We start from the raw sequence: 25,261 nt of genomic DNA, 5'->3' as shown, positions 1-25,261 counted from the left end.
ACCAATGTGAGGTGGTCTTCTAGACCACCTACCTTCGACTGCCGTCGAGGGACCTCCAAGTAGACAGTCACGAAAACAGGCCCAAGTAATACAGATAAGAAGTAAAGAAAAGCAATTTTCCTCACAACTGTACCGACAGGTGGCGCGGAAGAAATTACGACTAGCGGCATACGAGGAAGTGAGGCTCATGGTCGAGACCACAGGACAACGCTGACGGTTACGGGAACTACTGCTGAACCGGGAATTGCACAGTATTTCAGTATATAGCATCAGAATTAAGTGGTAAGCTAGTGGAAAGCGTATCTTAGTGAAACTGGCGAACATTAGGTAAAGATTCATTATGGAAACTGATCACGGCTTATAAGCATTATGAAAGAACAACTTCTTATGTCTGGACAATTCTGCTAAAACCTATGAACAGCGTCTAGGCACGTGTGGGCCTGTTTAATACTGCAGCTAGACCAAGTGAAGGTCATGTGTATCTATAATACGTGCGCTAATCTGCGTAAAAAAGTAATTAAAGTCTATTGTAGGTTTTGCTTAACGATGACTGCTGTATTTAAACCTTTTTGGCGATGTACAACTCAGCGAGTATAACAGAATGAAAGACTAATTTGACTTAATTATTAAGTATCTGATACCTATTAAAAAAATGACTGATTCGAAGATTATGTCCACGAATAAATCTTAGATGTTTTGCTACGTAGGAGACATATACAAGAAACTCGTTTGTGGTGTTTGTTTACTAAATTATGTGTGTGCAATCAATTTGTAGTCACAGTTTTTTTGAACTTCGTTATCGCGACGCTACACGAACCGGTGTCGTTTGCTTTTAAAAGAACTGGCTTATTTGACTGTAATATATGGTGAGTAGGCCGAGCGAGTTATCGGCGGCGTTAACACTAAAATATCTACGGGCTGGCCTAATAGTTTAAGCTAAACATATTATTACATACTGGAAACATACTAAACGTATTATAATTCCTCCACAAGCTACTGCGCAAAGGATGTATAGGTACCTGGGTCACGTAATCTGGAAAAACACCACCGTGATAAAAGAAACAAGGACCTAAAAATTGGGTCGTTGGTATAAAAAACATATGTGATATGCTATGATATAGCTTTCAGAATAGATGGTCCTGGAATAAAGTTGGATTTAATCAGTTACTGGTATGTCAGTGTGCTCTACAACCCGATATCCTACCCGTTCAGGGGTATCTTCTATTCTGAATGATAGCACAGATTAGGCAACACCATCAGGTGGTAAGATATTTGTTAGGGCGTGCATTGTATATGCACAACAGGCACAAATTAGCAGTTATTAAAAGTTATACTTGTATTCCGGGACGGAATCGTTGCGTAGCCAGAAGTAAGCGCTTATATGTACAGTTTAATATGGCAAGCTCAAGCTCTTATTGAAAAAAAGGTTTTAAGTTGTTTATAGTTTGCACACACTTCGGCCCGCTGTATGTCTAATTGTAGACGACGCATCGATTACACTGCCAGCATAAGCAAAAGTTCAAAACATGTCTTGCCTTGAAGCCTTCCATTTACATTACGTGGAGCGTATATTTTCTCGTATAAATTAGCGTTGGCAAACAACGCCTTTTTCCTCAAAGATAAAGTTACGGATAGAGGTCAAACGACTATAGACAGCTTACGCTTAAGAATTAATGCACAGATGATGCCCCGAAGGGCTAGAGCCAAGCACACGTTAACAATTCATATGGCATTTTGTCGAACAGAAAGCATCCACGTCTATGGTATTCTCTCAGCAGCCACCTAGTGATGTAAAAGCAGTGCCTTGAAGGATGGGGCTTCAAAAAAGAAAATTCTATGTATGAAAACATAAAAGTATACACGTAATAACGTTAGTGAGGTCCGTCCACGACTCGTGACTTTTGAGCGATTTTCAAACCAATCTTATTGTAAGCGTCAACGTAGAAGAGCAGCACTTGATAATTTTTATGCACAAAATTATCCTATGCTCCACTTTAACAATATTGTTCTTTTGAGACTGATATTGTGCACACTTACGCAGAATCTACATGCTTTAAAACATAGTCATTATAAAAACGTTGATTCTACTGTTGTGCTAGACTCTTGTTATGTGTATCTAGGGAAATCTTTACAATTTCATGTATCAAACATCCGTCAGCAAACGTTTACTGTTGTCTATTTTCGTGCTGTCCTCATTAGCGGTACTTCATAAGGCCCTTCTTACCATCTAAGTGAAATAAAAACGATATAGCAAGTAAGTTAGAGGTTATCGACAAATATGGATCTCTTTGTAGCTGCTAAAAATAGCCATCTACTATACTACACTTGTTCAAACAATTCTAGAAGTTATTTTTATAGTTTTTAAGAGCATCCTTTTTTCTGATAGCCTGAAACGCAGGCTTTTCGTAGACTACGTTGGTTCTATTTAAAAAACATATAAAGGGCTGAAAAATAACAGCAGCAATTAGCATTAAAGAGTGTAACTTTGTCCTTAAGCCGGTGTGCGTCATTGGAGGCCGGCGGACCTAAACACCAGGCCAATAATAGTACCTTGAGAAAAACAAATCGCCACAATTTCTGGCCTTGGACAGAATATTGCGATTAAGTCTGAAGGACCGTGTGAGTATATATTAGGCGATGAAAAAAGGATCAAACGTAATTATCCTCTCTGAAAAAATGCTTTTAGAAGCTCTCCTTTCAGATCTAGCTTGCCATTGTCAGCTGGCTTGGCATCACCGTATACTTCCTTCCAGTGAAATTGTTTTCAATTGTATGAAGCGCTGATATAAACCAGTGCAGCGCTTTTGGCATGCCTCATGTTTACCTAACCCTATAACCATTACTAGCTCAGAGTAACACGTGAATGAATTCTAGACAAATGCTTTAAGCGTATATTTCTTTAGGTGAAGGATAACTTCGGCTGATGGGGAGTTGCAGTATATTCTGTTGTTGATAAACCATAATTGTTGTAAAAGCTTGTATCAACATACAACCGTTTCTCGTATAACGATATACGCGCATTTCTATAAGAGATTAGAAAAAGAGGATTTCCAAATAGAACTGTACTTTGTCACCTCGAAATATCGGCAGCATGCGAACACGTCGTTGTTATGGCCTCCTAACAAACGCCCATATGCGAGTTCCCAACGCCCAGAAATGATGGGCTTATCGGCCGTTTTTATGCTGTTTCTACTAAACATTTCTCTACCGCACCGTATTATTCAATCGGTTTTAGCATAAATATTAGATAAGCAATGAATGGATCAGTTACTATAAAACGTAAGTGATTAAATAAGCTTTATTAGATTAAATTAAAATAAGTTAAATAGATAAGGTTAGGTTTTAGGACAAAGCATTCATACATGAGACGTATTTGCAGCCTTTCGAAGGTAAACAAAGTAGCATATTTGGATCACAGTGGCATATCGGACTGAACTAACATTTTGACCCAGCGATATGAGTTAGCAGTAGCGTACTTAGAGCAAAGTTTACAGATTTATGTGAAATTTATGCATAAGGATCTTTGTTCTCAGCAGAAACCTGCGCTTGGCATCAAACAACTAGAAACGTTCCTGCGTCTGTGTTTCTCTAGAATAAAAAGGCCGCAGCTCCCGCTGGGAGAACTGTAGGGTTAAATAAACCCGTGCATATGCGAAGATCAATACAACGATCGCATGGAGTATTCCTTCCAACTAAAGACAAGTGGTCGTATGAGAGACGGCTTAGTTTCCTATTACGAATCTTATTATCTTATAAAACTCTATTTTGGCCTACACGTGCATAGATTGCCAGGTGATTGTTTTAGATTTTGGTCAACATTTACCAGTAAAACGTCACACGAATTGCCGCGTGCCAATGAGGCTCTCGGTGTACGTCATCTTCGCTTGAAGTCGACCCGTTGACAGGCTTCGAGTCGTAGTTACAACCAGTCGTATCCAGTTTAATTTTAAAGCTGACTTTGCTATTGCTGATCATTTAGACAGAAAGAAATTCCAAGTTGTGATTCTGCTTATTGTTACTATAACTTCCAGCCAGTCCCTCAACTGTCGTTGCCACAGCCAATGTCAACCTAATCAGGCACAGGATTTTTTTCCTATACATTTGACACGTAACACATTTTTTTTCCATCGCTGCTTAATTTTATCCAATCACGCTGATCACGTCCTTAAAAACCTTTGCATCATTTACCCTTTTGATTTCCAACGCGACGAAAATTTTTCAGCTGGAAAGATGTACACTTTTTTTTCTCTGACCCATCGAACGAAAAGGCGACTAATGCATAGCTAGTTCGCAGCGTATCTTTAACCATTACTTAAGTCGTGAGTCAACAAAGAAAGTCAGCTATTGATTGACACTGCTCAGAGTGTTCCGGCAATTTATTTTTTGTTTAATCTTACAGATTGAGTCGTTAGCGGCGCTGGAACCAGCAGTCGTCTGTCTTCTCAATCGCTGGTCCAATCAGCGCGGTCCAAGCCATTACACCGATGTATCATAAGATATTACTTAAAACTACAATGGCAACATTACTGCTATTGTGAGCGTTTTTTCGAGTTATCAAAGCCTCCGCCAACGTAAAACTAATGGCGAGCTAAGGATCACGCATCAATTAACCTGTTCAAATGAATCTATAAATTGCTTGTCTCGATTATAGATAATCGAAAACGGACTCTGATCGGCTCATAAGAAAACTGACAATGAACCGTACATAGTTTTTTTTCTATAAGGGAAGGATAAGGCTTCACGCTATGGATTCGTGTTTATTCATTTTCGAATAAACATCAATTGAAGACACCTGTGCTGTTGTCACAAAGGACAAACTTGAGTCATATAAGCCAGAGGAGGCTTGTAGACGACGATAATGATTTGGTGCGATAAAGTCGGTCGTTCAACAAAGCTAGAAGAAAAACGTGCTTTCAATAAGATGCGCTGTCGCTATGAACAGACAAGACGATGTTATAGTCAAAAGCTTATGATTCATTTATCATAGGTCCGCGGCACAGTGTATTTTGTTGGTGTACAAACTGTTTTTGTTTAAAAAATGAGGAGGAATCGCAGCCATCGGCGTACCGTTCTGCAGAGCCAACTTGAAGGCACTGAAGCCCATATAATTGTCGCGGTTATAGATGATTCTAAAGGCATAAATAATTATCCTCTTCGACGATGTTGCATGTGGATACAATATTATTCAGGCATAAGATTATCCCAACAATGTCCTCAAAATCTCCATGTTATATGTTGCCGACGGCAGCAGCAATACTGTTAAACAGTGTTTAATTAGACACCTACTTATACACATGCGTACTTCTATGTTTCGAATTTTGCATACGGTATTGCCGTTAGCCATTCCAGAAGACGGCTGGCTCCCAGCACAAAGTCAGGTCTGTCTATGCCCGGGTTCGAACCTAGACCACCTATGAATATGTATACCTAGTTTACTTGAAACTTTGTATTCTTATATGTGTATATACATCCTAATTAGCTCGATCGAACAAAACATTAGTTTTTTTTTCAAACAACGAAGTGTCCTGCTAGTGGAGAAGTCAGATTGTGACGTGAACGCTGCTCAGCGATGGTGGAACGACCTCGAATGAACGATGACTATTTACTTGGTAGGGGGCATTCCTGATATTGATTTCGAGGTCAATTTTGGTATAGGATTTGAGTGCCTAAGGTAATGTCCGTACTCCGAGCATTCGGTGACAAAAATCCCAGTGGGACGTTGACGACATACAGGCAAACCAATGTCTTATGTTTCTGGATCTCGGCCTAGTTTTACCCAATTATCGTTACAATTAAGTCCTGTGTCAGAGTCCACCTTGAGGTCGACATCAAAAACGCCTCCTACGTAACCAGCTATCGTTTGTTTGAGTCAATCCCCTCTTACCAACAGTGTCCACATTATACCAGGGAATCGATTACTAGAGGCTTAGATGTTTGCAGGACGTACGGACAATGTCCGTTCTATTTTGCCGAACCAGGAGCTGCTATTCGGTTTTTAGGACCAGGCCTACGCACACGCACACGTATGCATACGCCATTTACCAATCATACCTCACAACAGCTGCAATAACAAATAGTTATCTTACTCTCTTAAAATACAAACGTTCCGCCGCAAGATAATCATACAACTTAATCGACCTCCGCCTCGATTTAACAATTTACTTTCAACGATTTGTTCTCCAGCCGCTGCTACCCCCGGTTCTAAAGGATTTGGCAGCCTGGACAGGAGACTGACCATAAGTGTCTTGGCAGCCAAAGCTCTTATACTTTAACCACGTGCGAACTAACGGTTGTATAATCTTCACTCTCTTTACCGCTATGTTGTAGTCGAGCAGTTAAAAACGTAAACGATAAAAGGTCAAAGCCTAAAACCTTCTCCGCAATAAATATCAGTTGTATACTAGCATATGTGCAGATTAACTGTATGATCGTGATATCGAAAGGGCAGGCGCAGCAACTTAATCCTGTGCATATTTTGACAACACAAGGCTTTGACATTATATAACGCTTCGATCCAGTATGATCCACGCGTACTCACGCACGATCGATTACCACCAAACAGCCAAATCATTGTGTACTTCTTAAACAGCATCGGTAAAGGAAAATTCTGCATTTGGCGGTTCTCAACATGAATACTTCTTCGCTTTTATGAAAACAACCGAAAACGAATAAAATGAACATAGCGCTATTGTTGCTATCTAGTAACTCGTTGTCGCTACTGCTTTCATCTTTTTAGCAGTCTCAGTTTCCATTTTCAATTAAAAACAGTGTAGCATTTCCAATACGTCTATTTTTTGACTAGACCAATTTGGCAAACATTGCGGTACCGCGTCCGCATTTCTTGTTAAAGATGTATCGAACATGATGAGTTCCTCTCTATATACAAGTAGAAGGCAACTCCGAAGAAAAAAAGCAGGCCAACGAAGTATAGAATAGTCATCATGGCGATAGATCAGTACTTTGATGTATGCGAAAGACTTCAGGCTTTCAAAAACTACTTCACGTGATGTAGAGGTGCGGTTGGGAGTGAGCCACTTAGTTCTGTCTCGAAAATGGAGGCATCGACCGGCCCCACTTTGTAGCCTCATATGTGAAAGTTGAATACCGTTCAATGTATCATAATGAGGATTATTTTCGGTACTACTACAGAGCCTCGTGCCCGTACGTGGCGCAACGCCATTTTCAGGCGAGTCCGCCTTCGATGAATGCACCCTGCCTACGGCTCTCGGCCTTCAAGGCCTACTGGAATATCTCAACCGTTCGATCTTGTTTGTCCGTTGCGATTGAGCTAAGAACAGGCGTTTAACTGCTTTGTTGCAACTACCACAATCGATTATCTTCATTCATAAATAAGTTGGGAATCTTGCCACTGCAACAAATGGCAAAAAAATATTGTCGGCAATCGTCAATATTATCGCAAAGCAACATCCTGTCGCCCGACTTTCTGAAATATCCCATCACCATATCAGTAAAAATGCGTATCACGAAAGTAAAAATAAATTATACATATATATATGTAAAGATATAAAAAACATTGGGGAGCCTATCATTTAAGTAGTGTCTAATATGACCACCGTAAAAAATGTCTGACATGTTTTTTATTGTGCCCATTGGTGGTAGTCACACGTGTCGTACGTCTCAACTTACTTAGAATGAAAATTTCATAACATGAAAGTTAGTTAGTGATCGTCAGCGGCTTCTTCTTAAGCAGTAGGGGGTCTTTTGCTAACTGAAGCAGATTTATAGCCTTGTCGATTGATTACCTTTAAAGAAGAGACCTAGCGCTATTCCTGTCTCAATGAGAACCTTCGACCCATAGTTCACTAAGCTTTCTCCTTTAGACCAATCTGTTTTGATTATTGACCCGAAAGTAGAGTTCTTCCTGAAAATGAATGTCTAATACGTAGATAAATTAGCACCAGACAATGTGACATGGGCAGTACCACCTTTAGTCAATTACACAGGTACAACTCCCATCTAGTGATTTTAAACCTAGCAACTATTGTGCTGCGACGTCACGTCTGCTAACAGGGCACAAAGTACATAATCATCCTGTTCTAGAGAGCGAATTATATATTATACAATCGATACCGTATAACTTGACCAAATAACTTGAGAAGCGAATGATCGTTACACGTGTCCACCCTGATGTGCACGTACCAGCTGTATCCTTTCTCAGTAGGCGATCTTTTCGAGCAAGTTATTAAACAGATGCTCTTCGAACATTCAAGTGCATCCTTGTGAAGTTTGAAGCCAGGCCGGATTTTACAGGTTAGGCAATCAACTGATCATGATTTTCTAACTACTTGCTTGGTTCAACCGAACCAAAGGAGACTAATTAAAAGCGATATACTACTGTGATAACAGCCTACGATAGGAAATGTTTATAGCTCTAGTGACTGATAATGGCTAGCGTTGTTGATTGTTTGACCTGTTTGTCGTTGTAATCAATAAACAGTATCTCATCGTACGAGACATAACTGCACCACGTGTCGGCAAATTACAGCGTCCGCATTAAGAAAACGTAATCGTTGTATGAAAATAGTGATATTTTCTAGCGTGTACGTACGCGTACATTAATTAAGTGATTGTTTCTCGTTGTCTTCTAGTCTTTTCTCGTTAAAATACTCCTACTATACGTTTAACCGAAAAGTTATTCCATGCTGAAGCGGAACAGTTTTAAACAATGGAAATCCTTGTTACTGCATCGTTGTGTGCATCGAGTGCTTCTAGCATGACCTAATAATCATATTAAGCTGATTTTAGCTAACGTTTACAATTTAGTATACATACAAGTATGTACTCAAATTGAAAATTCGTTTTTTCATTGCTCGTTTCTCCTATATTGTGCGTTTTGGTTTATTAAGACACAGCAGCTCTTTCCTTTTTGAAAGTCAATCAAATACGCCGAACCCATCGTTGATAACGAGCTAATAGGTGTGGTATTGGCCAAGTTAGAACTCGAGGAGTTGCTGAAACCAGGTAAACTGCAACAGGTAATATTATTCACGGTGATCTAGGGGTCTCGTATTGGGACCAGCTGTGTAATGCCTTACGGCACTGCAAGATGTAAGACTGTAAGCATCTAATTTAGCTACTATTGAGCTGGCAATGGCGGTGACATCATGGGCAGCGTGCTTGCCTGCTAAACTTCAGCGAGGACATGGTGATCTGGGTTCGAATCCGAACAGGAACACAGTTATTTTCGCCAAATGTCTGATGGAATATCTAACAATAGTTTTGGACGAATTCAAAACACCTGGGTATTATTAATCATCTCCTCGTAACAACTCAGCAGTTCACTCGTTTGCCTGCAAAAAAAAAAGTATAGAACCAGGTCGTCTAGATTCCAGTGCGGGGGCATTCATAGTTCGTTCTATGCGGAGGCCCGGCTGTGTGCCTAACGGTGACTCTAAGCGTAAGACTCGAAACAATAGAATGCTACCTAATGTAACTGGAAGCACCGAATCCAAGCGGACCAATCTATATGACGACCCCATTATCGAAGCAATTATTAAATCAGCTTAAAGGTAAATTTGAAAGCTGACCAACTGTCAAACATTGAACAGGACTTATGCTCTTTAGTACATATCGTTTGAATCATGGATCATATGTTTATGTGAATTGCGTCCTTTACTCTTCTAGCCTAGTTCAATATTCAGTATTCCTACCATAGTAATCGATGTACATATAGACTATATTTAGGATATAGGGCGGTACTTTCAGTGAACTGATGACATTGTTCGATTTGTCCTTATTAGCTGTGTATTTACTAAGCCTACAATACAACCCCTTGTCTGGCCTTTATTGTCTTCTAACGAGTTAGTTTTATAGAAAACTGAGTTTTTGAAGTGCAGCTGGACCGGATTACTCCCACTCATGCCTAACGCGTCTGCACTTGTTCCGCTCATGTTTCGATATATCAGGAAAGGCCAGGGGGTCCAGATCTAGTTTGCTGCTTTTCTCTCGAATTTGTGCCTATAATCCGATAGCACCGCACAGGATCGAAACCGAACCTACACGAAGGGTCACACATTTAGATCAAATAGTTTAAAGATTACTAATCTAGTATTGTGTATCAGCGAGTATACAGTTAGTGATCCGTAACTATATATTAAATCCCCTATAGTGAGTCACGGACGTGTCGGCGCATACAAGAATTAATTATTTAAGGCCCTCCTGCTACTGTTCAGTCCTTTATTTCGTCGCTTACTAATATAGAAATAAAAAATGTAACCTAGATATAAACATTCGTTTACAGAAATAGTAAAGGATGACATACACATGGCTATAATAATATTGAACATTTGTCACGCCGATGATAACCGACCGCTTTTCCTATGAATATTCAGCATATAAATTCGTTAACAGATAAGCTTTAACGGTTGACGATTGGAATAGGCCTATATCGATCGATTAAAGAGTAAGTTACCATATAAGAAAAGAAGTTACTGCTGTTCAGTTACCTCTTATCTTTGACGTATGAAAGCAACATGTTGTCGACAACAACGGATACCCCATTTTCTTGTGGGATCGGTATTCGCTGTTCTTTGAAGTGAATATTTCCTCGCCACTGGGTCTTGCACTTGTCCCCGTCGTTTCGTTTACTCAAAAGTTTCATTATTTTCCTTAGGCATTTTAAGTCTTATGACAAAACGTCATTTTTACAGGCATTCTAACCTACTAATCAGTTTTGTGCTTCATTCTTCACCGATGTTAAATATTTTTTTTGTCGATGACTTAAGGCAAATGCTAGTCAGTTTATGCTAAAGACGAAGACTAGATATTCCTTGTTGGCTACAAGTGTCACAAAGGGGATTAGGTGGGTGTATTTCTGAAAAAATAGCCACACCAATATAAAAATACGCGCTCACATTAGCTGTTGTTGAGAAATGCCTATATGTCACACGAAATTAAATTCTATTCCTTGCTGGGGTTTACCGTTGCGGAACCCCTGGCCGATTTACAAGGAACCCTAGTATGAAGTTTTCCAATTCCACGGTTTTAGTATAACTCTACTTAATTGGTTGAAGTTCTAATTTCGCTCATTTTCACATATCGTACCTAAGATGGAGCTAACTGAGCTAACAGATTTCTACTGCTGTGCACTTTGATTATGGACGGACATTAAAACGTAGGAAGACGAAGCAAACTCTGAAAGACCATGGACGGCAATACGACTACTTACCGACCACTTATCCCCTCAGGTGGATCTGTGAACGAAGAAAGCTCAGGGGTCCTATCAAAATTCTGCGCTGGATACTGGGTTCCTTTTGTTATTGGACTTGCCTTCGTTGGTTTAATCGGCTCGTGGACAGTTTTAGGGTTAATGATAACTGTCAATAAGTACTGGATGCTAACAAAGCCACAACAAACTAATACAATTTCGAATGTTGGTCAGTGCATATATACAATCGACGGTCACCATTGGACGCCTGAACGCAATCTTCACATAGATTCATGGCTGGTGAAGGTGCAGCCAAATGATCGATCGGTAAAATTCTCAGAGACGTTGTTCTTCCTAGCGAAGATGTTTTTTGTTTTTGAACGACCTCCCAATAGTGGAGATACCGCTATTATACTTCAGATTCCTGGCTACAACGACACATTTGTGTTTGTTGTCGAAGGACCAAATTCAGGTTTTGCATCAAAACACGCGCTCACGGAAACTCTCGGTAAGTATTTCGCCTTCAACAGGTTCGATATCATACCGATGAACCTTACGGCCTTACCAAGTTATGGTAATTCCGTTCTTTACTCACCAATGTGGATCTATGACTCACGAGGTGGTTTATTGCTATATCACGACCGCTTTACTGGAAAACGGTCCAACGTTACATCTAATCCATCCAGCGGCTATATAAGCTTCGAAGATTTCCCTAAGGAGTTGTCAATCAATGTCTCGACGATTGGTTTAAGTTTTTCTGACGCTAGAATGAAAAAAAGCTCATCTTGTATGTACTCACCGAGCTTCGCGCCTTTTTCGAAGTTCCGATAGCTTTGTAGTGTATATGTGTAACTGCCGTACAAGCTAAGGGAAACAGAAACACGGATACCTTCCCATTGCGTGAGTTGACCTTAATAATTACCCTGTTCTGCGATAATCTCGCCGTTTTCAGTCATTTCCCGTCACTCGCATTTGGATCTAAAGGAAGAACCATTTACTTAAAGATACAGCACGCTTCAAACAGCGTAGCCTGTGTTTTCTCAAACTTTTGGCTCGTCTCCCAGGTGGCCTACGTATCAACAGAAGATAACTGTTAAAGCATAATTATGACATGGAGTATGTACACATACTTAATTGCACTGGCCTTCCGGGTGGAATACATTTAAGTGATAATCAATTTTATGTAGACGTTTACAAAATCGTAGAAGCCAGTGTCATCATTTTGGTAAAATCTTTCGAAAAATTCGAATCTCTGATCAAAAGTCTATACTTGTTCAGTAGCTTGTACAGGTTCGCGCAATTGTCACACTGGATCTATTGAAGATAAGTTACTCGAGTTATAACAATTGCGTCATACGGGAAACTAGTATATTCGTTGAAAACGTGTTAAAGACGCGTGTGAGAATGAGACGGTGGTGCTGTTGTTTATGTATTATACCGTTTGATGAATTTTCGGAAACAACTTCAGGTAGCTTTCTCCGGTCGAATCGTGAAATACTTTGCTAGCAGACGGTGTTCATAATAGTCGTCATTATCTTTGCTATTTTAGCCTCACGAAAGGGAATAGGTGTGATGCGTCATAGCGCCTTGCGTAGCCAAAAGCCATTGTCTATTTGATGACGTTTTTAGGCTGGAAGTAGAGGTAAAGGTTGCTGTCTGCAGCGTGAACTTGTTGATAAACAGTTAACAGATTGAATCATCCGCAAGAATCGTCAGTAAATAGGGCGCTTATAGTTAGACGGCGCCACCAGTGGGCGCTGTGGTGAGAATCGTCGTCTTTTAAACAAGGCCTGCTGTTTTTGCAGGTGAGTACGTTTGGGTACTGACAGGACATTGTCACAGCAATGCACCGAAGAATAGCTAATGGAATATGTGTCTGTATAGCTATGAACAATGCTGATCACGAGTTTTTAATCAACCGTACGATTAATCTAGTAATGACAATAATAACATTCCGAAACTTCGGAATAATATTCCGAAAAAATGGACATATGTGGTTGCACTTGTTGCGTTTCAAGGGCATGTAATCAAACCCCTTGAGCATTACATATAAGCCTGGAAGTATAGGACGTTTGAATATGTTGAGCCTATTTTAGTATTCACCTCAAGCTGCAGGATTGTTCTATAAACATGTCTTGAAAATCGGTTCCGTTGTACGAGATTGTGCGATAAGTAATTTATCAATTGTGTAGAATTGCACTGACGGCGAAGATATTGTTTTGCTGCAGACTGATATCGTAACGTTATCAAGGTGAAGCATGAATGCCCCAGCCGGGAGTTACGACCATTCTAGAGGTTCACCGAGCGAAAATGTGTGGCCGACGCTTATGTCGTCGCCACGCGCTGAAAACACCACATTCGTGTAAGAGAGGTAGGTCAAGCGAAAGGCGGAACTTTTTGCAAGACCGCTCGTATGGGACGGCATACATTAACCATCACACGGTAAGGACTGCGCCGCTGGACTTCACGCGCAATAGTCTAATACACGAGTAAGAATGGCGTTAACCGAGTAAAAAGCTAGGCACAAGCAAGCTGGCAACATATGTACCACTGTGGTGGAACATCCAGGTCGAAACTTCCTTGCCGCTCACTAATGATACGTAAAGCTTACTATGCAGCCGCTATGTGGTTTTGGTAAAACAATAAATAAACAATATTTGCTTTTTACACACTTCTACTGTAATATTATTCGGCCTGCTTATAAGTTTTCTAGTGTGTCGCTTTCAAAATGGCCTTACAAGTTGTCCTATCGAGGCACGCCTATCCCACCGTTAGCTAATTCATTTTGAAACGTTTCCTCAAATTAAATTTATAAAAGAGCACTGCCTCCTATGGACTTTTGTCGCTGGAACAATTGAAAGAAGTTCGTACGCTATAGAAAGCGAAAAAGAATACGGTGCATTTGTTGGATGAGTCATATTCAAGTATGTGAGGATGCGCAGAATTCCTATTAAAGCTTCTATTAGATGAAGTTCAGACTTGGCTGTTTGAAACAATCAAGGCTCTTTCTTTCGTTCCAGTATGTGCTAGAAGCAAAAGCCCCGAGTTATCACGTGAAAGAATCAAATAATTTTTTTGACGACTGATAGTTCTTCGAACTAGCTGAATGACTCGAGCAAAAACTGTTGAACACCTCTCCCTTTCCTCTTCTGGATAACTTTTTCCAACTTACTTCAAAGATAACGTTGCGTTTTACACATTTTGAGACTCAACAACGGCTTCAACAGGACGTCCCATATCGCGTGCAAATTATGCCCGCTGCATGGACGTGTATGTCTAGCCAACCGTTAATATGATGGCGGAACTTCGCTACCGTTTCTTAGAATCCACGAAATATTGATGATGGTCGTGTCACAAATGCTAATTCAATTCGGATATAATATATATTCACTCAACCTACTACTAGGGAACAGTCTAACTAGAAACAGCATTGAAGATGTAGTTGTGAACCAAAAACAAGTATAGGAACTGGACGAATGGTCGAAACCGTAGCAGACACAATACCGCGTATCCTTAGCAAAAACTACAAGCCAACGAAAAGGAAAACCAAAACATCTAGGTCTGTATTAGTAGACGGATCAAGCCCAATAAACTTTGTTTACTTATTTTTTGTAGGCTCCAACAGATAGATAAGTGGTTCGATTTTAGACGTTCTGTGGTGCCGTCAAATATTGTATTGGACAGCTGGCTTCCAGCATGAAATGGGGCCTGATACCTAACCTGGACCAATTTTCGTGTGCCTAGCTTTTGTAGACAAATAGGCTACCACTAGGCTATTATAGTTACCCGACAAATGTGTCAAGCTGATATCGTTTCGTCTCGCTACGCAAGACCTACACGCAACTAAACTGTTACCATTTTACCAACAATAATAATTGTATAATCATCTGGATATATACAAAACAACCAATCTACCAATTTTCGTTTGTGTTGCAGGAGATCGGTTCCGACTTTTTAGACAAGCCGTTGAAAAACAAATGTCGGCACCTCGCTATAGACTGTATTATTACTTACCAACTTTACAATTAAATTGTATTATAGGAAATAAGGAAATTATTCATGGCCATTTATCTCCATGCCTCTATTTATGTTTCGATTATTGAAATCGACGTAACCTCATTATTACCGTTCTCTAATTATTTATAGCTAATTAGTTATGAGCTGCGACGACCTATTTCTATACGTTGAACGTAAGATATGGCACCACCGTACTGAAACCTTCCTATCATTTGTTGAACACCCTGTATGGCTTGGCCGCGTAGTTGTCAGCACGTGACCAGCACGATCCCGGCGAGCGGAAAGATGAGTTTCTATGAAAAGGGCCGTAGGACGAGAGCAGAATGGAGAATCTATCTGACATGCAACAACAGAAAAGCGCTATGAAGTTTCTACGGAGAGCAGCATGTTTGCGCTTGCCTGACCAGCATACCCCTACGTGGCCTCCTCTGTTTCCTGTTGCAGTTTGAATATGGAAAGGATTTAGCTAGCCTAGACGGCTGTCTAGCGAACAGTAACAATAATTATAATAGAATAAAATATAATTTTTTTGCGACTAAGGTATACTGTTGGTGCCAACACGAACATACAGCGTCACACGATAAAACGTTTACCTATAGGGACTGCTATACGTATTTAGAGAAAATTTTTTTTTACCGAATAATTCAATACAGGCATACCAATGCATGTTTTTAGAAAAAGAAAAAGTAGCTCTTCCTTTTCGTAATTTGGGCTGGACGAAAAATTCTAAATATCTATTTTTAAGTGTTATCTAGTGTTGGAAGGCTCTACTGTGTCTTCAACTGTTTTCGTCGTTTTGTTCGAATTACAAGACAGTGTTATTACCTCAGGCTTTAAAGAAAGAAAATAGCCTAGTTTCGCATATCTTTTCCTTTTAACCTTTACTGGCAAGGAAATTTACATTTACCTAAGCGTTATCCCCTTTCAAAAATGGCTTAGTTCGGTTCTCGAAAATCGACTGAATTGCGTTGTCTGTGAAGGCCAGCAATATCATTTCTGAACTTAGTAAATCCATTGAAGGTAGGACCCAGTCCCAAATTCCTCCTCGCACCTATCCCCGGTTGAAGAAAAATTAGGAAGTTCAACCCCTTCACAATCTAATATATATATCACCATAAATTAAAAAAAAAAACCCTACATCTAGAATACATCATGCCTAACAATTGACTCTCAGCCATTTAATCCGCGTTGCTTTACACTTATGTTGCTGTAGGATCGATGTCAAGCATAAGGGCACTGATAACTACAAAAAACCAACATATATTATACGGATACATTAGGTTTGCTAGCAACAAATCTACTCCCCAACATCAAGCGCTGCCATCCTATTCCACAAATCTGGATAATAGCGATACCAGAAGACTGTAGATTAAGAAGCAATTTTTGTGCTGAAACAGCCATGTTGTTCGCTTCTACTTATTAGCTCAGTGTATGATGCACGCAACTTTATCAGCAATATAGTGCTCTACACAAATGTATGGACGTAAACACCTTGCGTGCAAAACCAAGCCGCCCAAGTTGGGCTGCATCATTTCTCTGTTAGGAGCTGACAATGCGACGGCAATCGCTCGAAGCTACAACCCCATTTTTGTAATCATGAACAGATTGAGCGTTCGTCCGACCTAGAGTACTCACATTGACCTTCAGTGTGCCACTGTCAGCTTCACTCACTTGGTTAGATTGCCCCCCAACCACACTGCACTAACATCAGTTGAACGCGAAGTTCCCGACAGGAAAAATTAAAAATATTGATGATTACGAAAAATAATATGGCTGGCAGACATACCGATGGGACACACTACTTAGAATGTGATGTCAGACAGGACTCACTACAAGATTTACCTCCCGTTACTCTGTCACTCCGTCGAAGCTGTGAGAAAGATAATCGAAAAAAAGGGTAGATGATGGATATGGTTAAACTGCAAGTTACTATAAGATTGCGCGGGAGCAAGTATCCAATGGTAGAACTAGCTACCATACGCTACCTACGACGTAACGCAATTGCCGCTACATGTTTTGCAGCATCATGTCGGTTGCCTAATGTATTTGCTATGTTTACTGAAGACGCCTCAAAAGAGCACCTCGAAATATCATAAGGCTCTTCACGCACAGATTATGACACAGTGATGAACACTCGATACTACAAATATCCGGAAATAGACCTAAATGACAGAGACGACAACAACAGCATCAAGTGAGAAAGCCGTCTTTTGATTGTAATTCATTGAGTCGGTCAGACGTGGTCGCGTCAATCCACAATATTCACGTTAATGTACACAGATTTCTTTAGTCATTCCTGATATGCCCAATATGCATACCCCATGTACACGGCCACGTTGCCTTTAGTTTCGTACTGGTAAAATTCATTAGATTGCTTTCTGTATTGGTGCAGGGGCGTGTGATGGGAGCTTCCATGCGTGATTCCAGCCAGCTTATGAGCGTCTTGCACGCACCATCATGCTGATTCCCCCCCCGATACTCGCCGATAGAATGAATATCCGTTATCGCAAACCATGGATACACTGGGCGTTAAAACCATTCACAGGTTTGTCGTAGCAATTCAATTGGGAGGAAATCGTGGCAAGGCCTGCTCCAGGGCGTCATGACATTGCCGATTTTATGGTACGATCGTTTTGTCTGTGGAGCCGGTTCAATAGATTGCCTTGTTGGCAGCCCGCTAAAACTACTTCCTGAACTTAGGCGGGCCTGGCGCACGTGACTTGTCGAATATCGAAACGTTGTACGATATTCCAGTCAAACGCAGAGAATACACCTGATGCCACTGATGTAAATATAATTCGAAATGGATTTATATATATGCATCAATATAGAGATCAAGAGGAAGCTAAACCCTGAAATAAGTGTTAATCTATTATATTCAAGTACAACGTATTTTTCTGCGAAAAAGATTACAGCTGAAAGGCCAAATATATATTCTTCAACATTCACCTTTAACTTGGTATAATTGTTCCAAAAACAGCCATTGTGATAAGCGCGAATCTTCTGCATTGTAGTAACTGTATTTGCTCATTTAGTATCCACCGTTACCTCAGACTGCTCCTGTTGTTATAACTACGTCCGTTGAAGCGACCCGCGGATAAACAACGTTCACTCTGGAAAAACTTTGAAATCGAAATAAAATTAGGCTCATTAATTACCTAAACGGTTGACTAGCGTGAGCTGTTTCGATATAAACAACAAAAAAAAAAAAAACACGCATACAAAATGTACCACCGCTTGGCAACGAAGGCATTGTGGGTTTCTTACTTCGTCGATTTGATCACTGTGATCTACGGAGAACTTGTCAACCCCGAGAAGTCTTGTTTGTTTGTTTGTTTGTTTATGACGCAACCACAAACATTATAATATCGATATCGTAAAATGCGTATCACTTCCGCAAATCATATCAGAAGGGAATATCTTATTTTGATAAAGGTCTTCTTAGCTGGTAATCATCTTATTGAGTAAAGGGCAAATCAACCTGTAATGATCGTGGCGCAAAAACTGTATGTCAAAATTGCGTCGGGCAAGCAATTTTCACAATTTCTAACTCCAGTTATTTGAGTTTTGCTTTTCTTTTTTAACAATTACGCATCTGTGCTACTCTAGCCACGTCCTATTCAGTTACGATCCGGTATAAGCCTACTTTTTTACATTTTTCTTTTAAATAAAGCCCCTGCTACCCCAGTACCGTCGATAAAATTTCATTGAATGTGTCCTCGTTTACAGGCCAGCCCGTTGACAAATCATCGAATATTTTACAGATAATATACATATATTACGAAAATTCCCAGAACGGACCGAACACCTAACCTCTTCCGTCGTATATATTCGAAAATACGACGAAATTGCAATTGACTTCACCAGCTCTATTCATCTGGACGGCATCTGATTCATACAAGATCACTGGCAATGACGCACACAGAATTCTACGACCATTCATTAGAACCCATGAGGCTTCGAAGAGACACCGTAGAATTGAACCGTATTCCGACGTCAAACAACACAAGTTAAAGCGTCTTTTTTATTCTAGATTTTTTTGTTTAGAAAGCGCCATGGTTGCTCGGAAACAGAAACAGGTTTTTTTTTTGTTTTATTAAGCTCAGAGCATTAAAATCTATAGCTTTCTTATATTTCTGATAACTTCTATGAGATTCAAAGTTAGACAAAATCGGACCTGGAAAGAAGGGTAAAAATTTATACGCGGAAAAGTACTCTGTAGTTTTCCTTGGCGTTTTTTTATTATCCGCAGCTCCTTCCGGTTGTGTACTTTCGCATTAAGAGAAAAAGCTGTCGGAAACAAACGTTAGTAATGCAATGAGTAGCGGCGATGGCCTGACTGAGATACAGTGTAGTACGCGCGCTGGTACTACTTCACAGGTCCAGTTCACTTGTATTTCTGTTAAATATTTACTATAAATGCAAGCTCTTCTACGTTATAGGCCGAAATCAGTTATTTTCAGTTGTTGTAACCGGTTGCCTCAGTGATATCTTTATTTCGACTAAGCGATCGGTTTTGCATGTTTTAAGCCTTTTCTCAGCTCTAGCTGGAATCCAATATAGAGGCGGATAAAGCCTATATGTTTTGATTAGTTACTTTAAATATTAACAAAATACGTTAACGAAATTGTTTGTTGTAATGATAATAACTGGCTCGTGTAATTTTTTTCCTTGCAACGAAATGAACATCTTGGGAAAAACAAGTATACAGTAGATATTTCGTAAACCTTTTTCAGCTGAAAAGCCCTAAACCGTCGTTTTTATTACCTCTCCTTTAATATCAGGTAGATCTTCAGAGTTCCTTGAATATGTATCTATTCTATCTTCCTATTCTTCTAATAGGAATGTAATAATAAACTGTTTAGAACATTCGATACCACGGCCTTTGTTAAATTTAAAAAAAAATATTAAGTAGCCATTGAAAATTCTCAAAGGTACGACCATTTTTAGAGCATTGAATAAGTCTAATCAGCACACTAATTAATATAGATAATTACATAATTTTAGACGTGATCTCATTATAGTGCGCACAGCTTTTTCTTGAAATAAATATTTAACTTCGAAAAAGTAACAGACTAATACAGACCCTTTGAAAAACAGAAAGACCACGATCATTAACATTCGTGTTTGTGATTTTAGCTTTCCTAAAAAGTATCGGTATTGCAACCAAATAATTATAGGTGATCTCGATAGCTTTCCTCACTTCGTACCTTTACTATCCATTACTAGAAAGGACTTGTTCGCTATTTGTGTGTGCAGTTCTAGTAGGTTCTATTGACAGGGTGCCAACAGAGGCCATGTTTTGGAAAGCTAGCTTGATATTATTACGGCAAAAATGTTCATTTTTTCTTATTTATTATTATTATTTTTTATATGCCTATATTTATTTATCTTATAAATATTCGGTAAAGGAAAAGTTGATATATGCGCAGATAAATGGAACATCTTTCTGTTCGTCTAGGGGGCCGCCTCCTACTGCAGACGTTCGGAACCACCTAACGTTAGGTAGCTGTATCGGTAGAGAAACGCCTGAACGGATTTTGAGAATTCCCAATTGATACTAAACATGATGTACTTAAGTGTAAGGAATCTACTGAGGTTAACGACTGAACGTACTTGATACCCGTAACTTCGTTTGCTTCTAATAAGACATTATATAATAAGGACATATGCAATATATGGGCTCATTGCAATTGCCGGCTGGGCGTCATACATGTCATTGTCAGGTTCTATCAGTTCAGATATAGGTTTATGCGCATATCGCGGTCAAACTGAAGGTCATGTCACTTGGGAGCGACTAGACAGTCATTGCTCTATTCTTTGTAAATAAGCTCTGAACCAACGACAATGGTACGGCAGCTACTGCAAACAGGATGTCCTTAGCATTCAAATACTGATATAATACATCCCCTTGTTGAAACCACATACTGTGTACGGCATATTTCAGTTGTTTCAGCAAGATTTCGGTTTTGCGAAGACTGACTCTCGAAGCTGTAAATAGTACTAACGCAATCACCCTCTACTTTTTCGTTTCGTAACACAATGGCTAGTCCTGGTTGATCATTTACTTGACAAATCGATATGCTGGGTACTGCTATCCACGACAAGGAGTGTGAATTTGCCTGGCGTTCACGTATCCAAATGAAATACCTTGAAACTAAACGCTGAAATGTTACTTCTTTTCTCCTTATTTCCTTTAAAGCTTAAAGCTCGACGTTTTCTCTAAGACCGACCCAGTTTACATCGATTAGTGACTAGTAAGACGATCGTTACTTGACTTTGTTTCAAGAATAACGTATGTAAACATTTTCTCGTTTAAACCTTACAATAGCTTATTTTTACTTGACTTACTAGTTTCCATTAAGCTTGCTAAAATAATGAGGGTTTCAGCACTCATAGTAAATGAATTCTCGTTTGTCGTGTTGTACCGCAGGCTGAATACTCTTATTATTAGCCTAAAATGTATAAAAAGTGGACCATTTAATTCAATTCAGCGGCGCATGACAAATTGCTACAATTTATTCGATAAATTAAAATGAGCTACTGTATCCTGATTGATGAAAACCGTTTGCTTCGTCCATCGACAGAATGAGTAAATTCGAACGTCCATAAGGGGACGACTTAGGCTAGAAAAGTTTTTGTTGAAGTTTTGTAGGCTGTAGACAGTGTCGAAACTAATTACTACATCTGTAAAAATGTGCTCGCGCGCGGCGATAAAAATTTCATTGTATTTGCCAGATGCGCTGCTGCCATTTATCTACGCGTCGTTACATCGTATACTCCGAGATTTTCTACAAACAGCCCTTCGAAGATTGTCATAATCGCACCTTAGAACGGTCGATTCCACATGGCAAAAAAGCTATCCAATCGCAAAATCATCGAAGCCAGAGCGGCCCGGAGAAACAGCACGCTCTATATCACATCCTCGTCCCCTGTCCAATGGGGACACGTTCGAATAAAAAGGTCTGTACAATACCTCAGCAGAAAGCAACCTCTAGCTGACGAAGCTGCCGTCGTACAGTCTGATTAATGCGTTATTTCTTCCCTACTATATAGCCGCTCAGTGTCCGCATGTAATCGGCTTTACCGATAGGTATAATCATTTTTGCCCATCCTAGGACAGCAAGGAGGAACATCATTTTGATTACGATACGAATCTGAAGAGCCGTTTAATGGAAAAGCTCAACATAAAAGTACTGAAGGTGAATCTATTTTTTGGCCATTAAGATTTCCGTAGTATTATTACTAATATAGTCTTATTGTTATGTTGTCCTGAATGTTTTTTAGTTGGGTAAAATTCCGCTATATTATTAGTAAATCTTAGTGTCGTCTTCAATGTCAGTAGTTAGCAGAGTGCCTTTTATTACTACGATGAATTGGTTCTTCTATACGCAGTCCAATTACATTCACTGTGCAATCTTTAGATAATCAATAGTAACTGATCCAATATATAGTTCTACGTCTCCTCTGAAATTTTTTCAACTTGGATAACTTATATGATCTATGTATTGCGTATACGGTAGACGTTGTTTTTTTTTTTCTTTTTTATTCTACCTTCTGTCTGTATCAACTCGAGCGGTGTAAAGTATAGCGTCATGATATTCTATGAGATTTATTATAGAGTTCGTGACATTAAAAAGACCAAGATAGAAGGTTGAAGTGTATCGTTTTCTCGCTTCACGCTAACCGAGTCTACGCGTACAAGTATGCTAGTACTCTGGAGTGGATTTACCGCACGGTCATATAGAAATTGTTATGTGCTGCGATATTTGCTTATAGAAATTCTCTGATTGTGTTAAAATTACACCACTATCAACAGCATGTTTTAGGACTAGCAGCAAGTGCCTTCTAACCTATATGAGTCCGTCGGCTATTTTTAGGCTCAGCGTCTTTGTTTTGAAACAAAGCCTCGAACAAAACTGCCTATTACTTTTCATGTAAATTTAATATACTCTTTTGCTCGTCATCAGTTGGAAGCACTTACCGTATACCGGACGTCATCCAAAAGACTTACCGCAAATTAAGTCCAGCTTGAATAGTAAAAGCAAACGTCTCTGTTTTTCTGCTTCTGCTTCTGAAAAATGCGGTATGATTTCCTACTACGCATCGTGTCCGCATTTTTAATTATACTGAAAATGAAAATAACCTTATTAAATATACTACATGCAATGCATATTCATAGGGGACCACTACGAAGTTTAAGCACGCTAATAGACACTTACGGGTGGACGCAAGTGCGCTTAGTTCAACTTATTCTCCATGATGGTTAGCAATTCTATAGTGCTCCTTTGAATGGTTCGCCACATGGTAGCGTATCGAATAGCAGCTCCGTGTCTAAACGTCGTGTTAGAAAAAACAATGAACGCCCATATGAACAATACTTAAATGTCAACATTGTCATACTCAAGGCGAAGTCATCGGAAATGGCTTCGCGAGAATCGTCCAGCGCTGACCTGGTTTCTCGCCTTCATTAGCCAACAATCTAGATGAGGTTGGTCAGTACCGTGTCTCACCAATCGTTATCCTACTACTTAAATATACACAGGTTTCGTTGAGATGCGCTTTCGACAGGGTACTCGTGCAATTTTTATCCAGTCTGAAACTCGATCAACATAGGTCTATTCGCTGGAATTTTCTATGTTTGTATTAAATATTTGCAAAGCGAACTCATTGAACTTCGTCTACGTACTGGGTAATTGCAAATCAAGCTTTTCCGCTTGAGAAAACAGCGAGGTTTAAACTAACCGTATGCTCTGCCGCAAAGGCGGGGCGGATAGGCCACAGTTAATTCACGGCCACAAGGTTCCCAGTTAAGGCATTAAATATTATTCCGTTCAGGTCTCTACCCGTTATATATTCTAAGTAACCTTCATCACTTCACGAGTAATGGGGCTTTGGGAGCGCCATTGGTGCTCGCAAGTTTAAATACGTTTTTACAAAATAGAAATCGTTGGAGAACTTTAGATGCTAATCAGGCTAGCTGATTTTAGCTGCGATCGTTTTGGAAATCTCGATAACGATTCGACCTCTTTTGTGGAAAGGTAGTTCTTACAATCGATAAATTTCTCCAGGGGTTTCTTTATAAGCTAGTCTGTTTGTACATTTAAGGTTTTTGGTATTTTAACTTACACCTAACCGGTTTTATCTATAAGAACGTTCTTTAGAATCTTTTTTAAAATTCAGTTTAGTACTTTCCCTACGGATGTACTTGCCAGCGTTACCTATGTTTGTTTAGTTAATAATAAATTAATTGTATTTCCTCTCCTGGCTAGTTCTTCTATAAGTTGACTTATTGATCGTTATGCCTCAAAGATAATTCTACAAGTGTTTCTAATGTTTTTTTTTGTAAAATAAAAAACATTTGGAATATTGGTAAATATTGAGCATTCTTTCGAATTTAGAAGGGATGCCTTGATACAATGCTACAATCCAGCTTATGAAAATCATTATTAGAGGTACTGTTGTCTGTGTCTGTGTCGGATAATTTCAGCGTGTATCTTTTGTTATAACATTTTTAGGACTTGTAATTGTTGTACTGGCAGAGATATTCATGGTTTAAATCATTGAAGATTCTCTACCAGTATTAAGCTCTACCATAACGGAACTTTATAGGTTCCTCATCAGAGTGCACAGTCTATTAATTGTGCAGCTGAATATCTGTGTGTGAACACCTGCACAAATCATTTACTACTAGTCCATCTAGCCTAGATTCTGATCCGAGTGGAAGAGCCAGTATATATAATAGGCGATCGCTTCAAGATATAGTAGTACGCTAAATATAATTTAGGTGATTGTGGATACTGCCTCACCGGGGTTCGTAGTAGAATTACGAACTGTAAGGCGCCTTCATAACGCTTTTGTCGCTGCGTTTTTTAGTGTCGACTTGTATTTTCCATTGCGTGGCGAACGCCTTAATACGATTTCTCTCCACACTAAACAATATGAGCGTCGTAAATTAGGACAGACAAGACTTATCTACAAATTGGCCTATTTAAATATAGCGCTAAAGTGAACAATGAGCTTCGAGAGCATCGCGTCTGTGTCAACATATTAATACACAATATTTTGACAGGCACA

At 39.5% G+C, this 25,261-nt stretch overlaps 1 protein-coding gene across 1 annotated transcript; it reads left to right on the top strand.

Moving 5' to 3' along the window:
* The first annotated feature begins 10,917 nt into the window (after positions 1–10,917).
* Positions 10,918–15,723, top strand: LOC147756736 (uncharacterized). Its single transcript, XM_086984302.1, has 5 exons — positions 10,918–11,675; positions 12,120–12,283; positions 12,717–12,972; positions 13,396–13,538; positions 15,430–15,723. Exons 1-2 carry the CDS (start codon positions 11,165–11,167, stop codon positions 12,167–12,169), a joined length of 561 nt encoding a protein of 186 aa, XP_086840428.1. The 5' UTR covers positions 10,918–11,164; the 3' UTR covers positions 12,170–12,283; positions 12,717–12,972; positions 13,396–13,538; positions 15,430–15,723.
* Positions 15,724–25,261: the final 9,538 nt, after the last annotated feature.

This window comes from Varroa destructor, unplaced genomic scaffold (assembly GCF_002443255.2).
Source record: "Varroa destructor unplaced genomic scaffold, Vdes_3.0 BEIS01000003.1, whole genome shotgun sequence".
Taxonomy (NCBI): domain Eukaryota; kingdom Metazoa; phylum Arthropoda; class Arachnida; order Mesostigmata; family Varroidae; genus Varroa; species Varroa destructor.
Note: the sequence above shows the minus strand (reverse complement) of the source record. Positions and strands in the feature narration are given on the sequence as shown.

Coding starts and splice junctions, on each gene's coding strand:
- LOC147756736 (XM_086984302.1), top strand. CDS start 11,165: ATGGACGGCAATACGACTACTTACCGACCACTTATCCCCTCAGGTGGA. Junction 11,676..12,119: donor CGCGCTCACGGAAACTCTCG/GTAAGTATTTCG, acceptor CGCCGTTTTCAG/TCATTTCCCGTCACTCGCAT.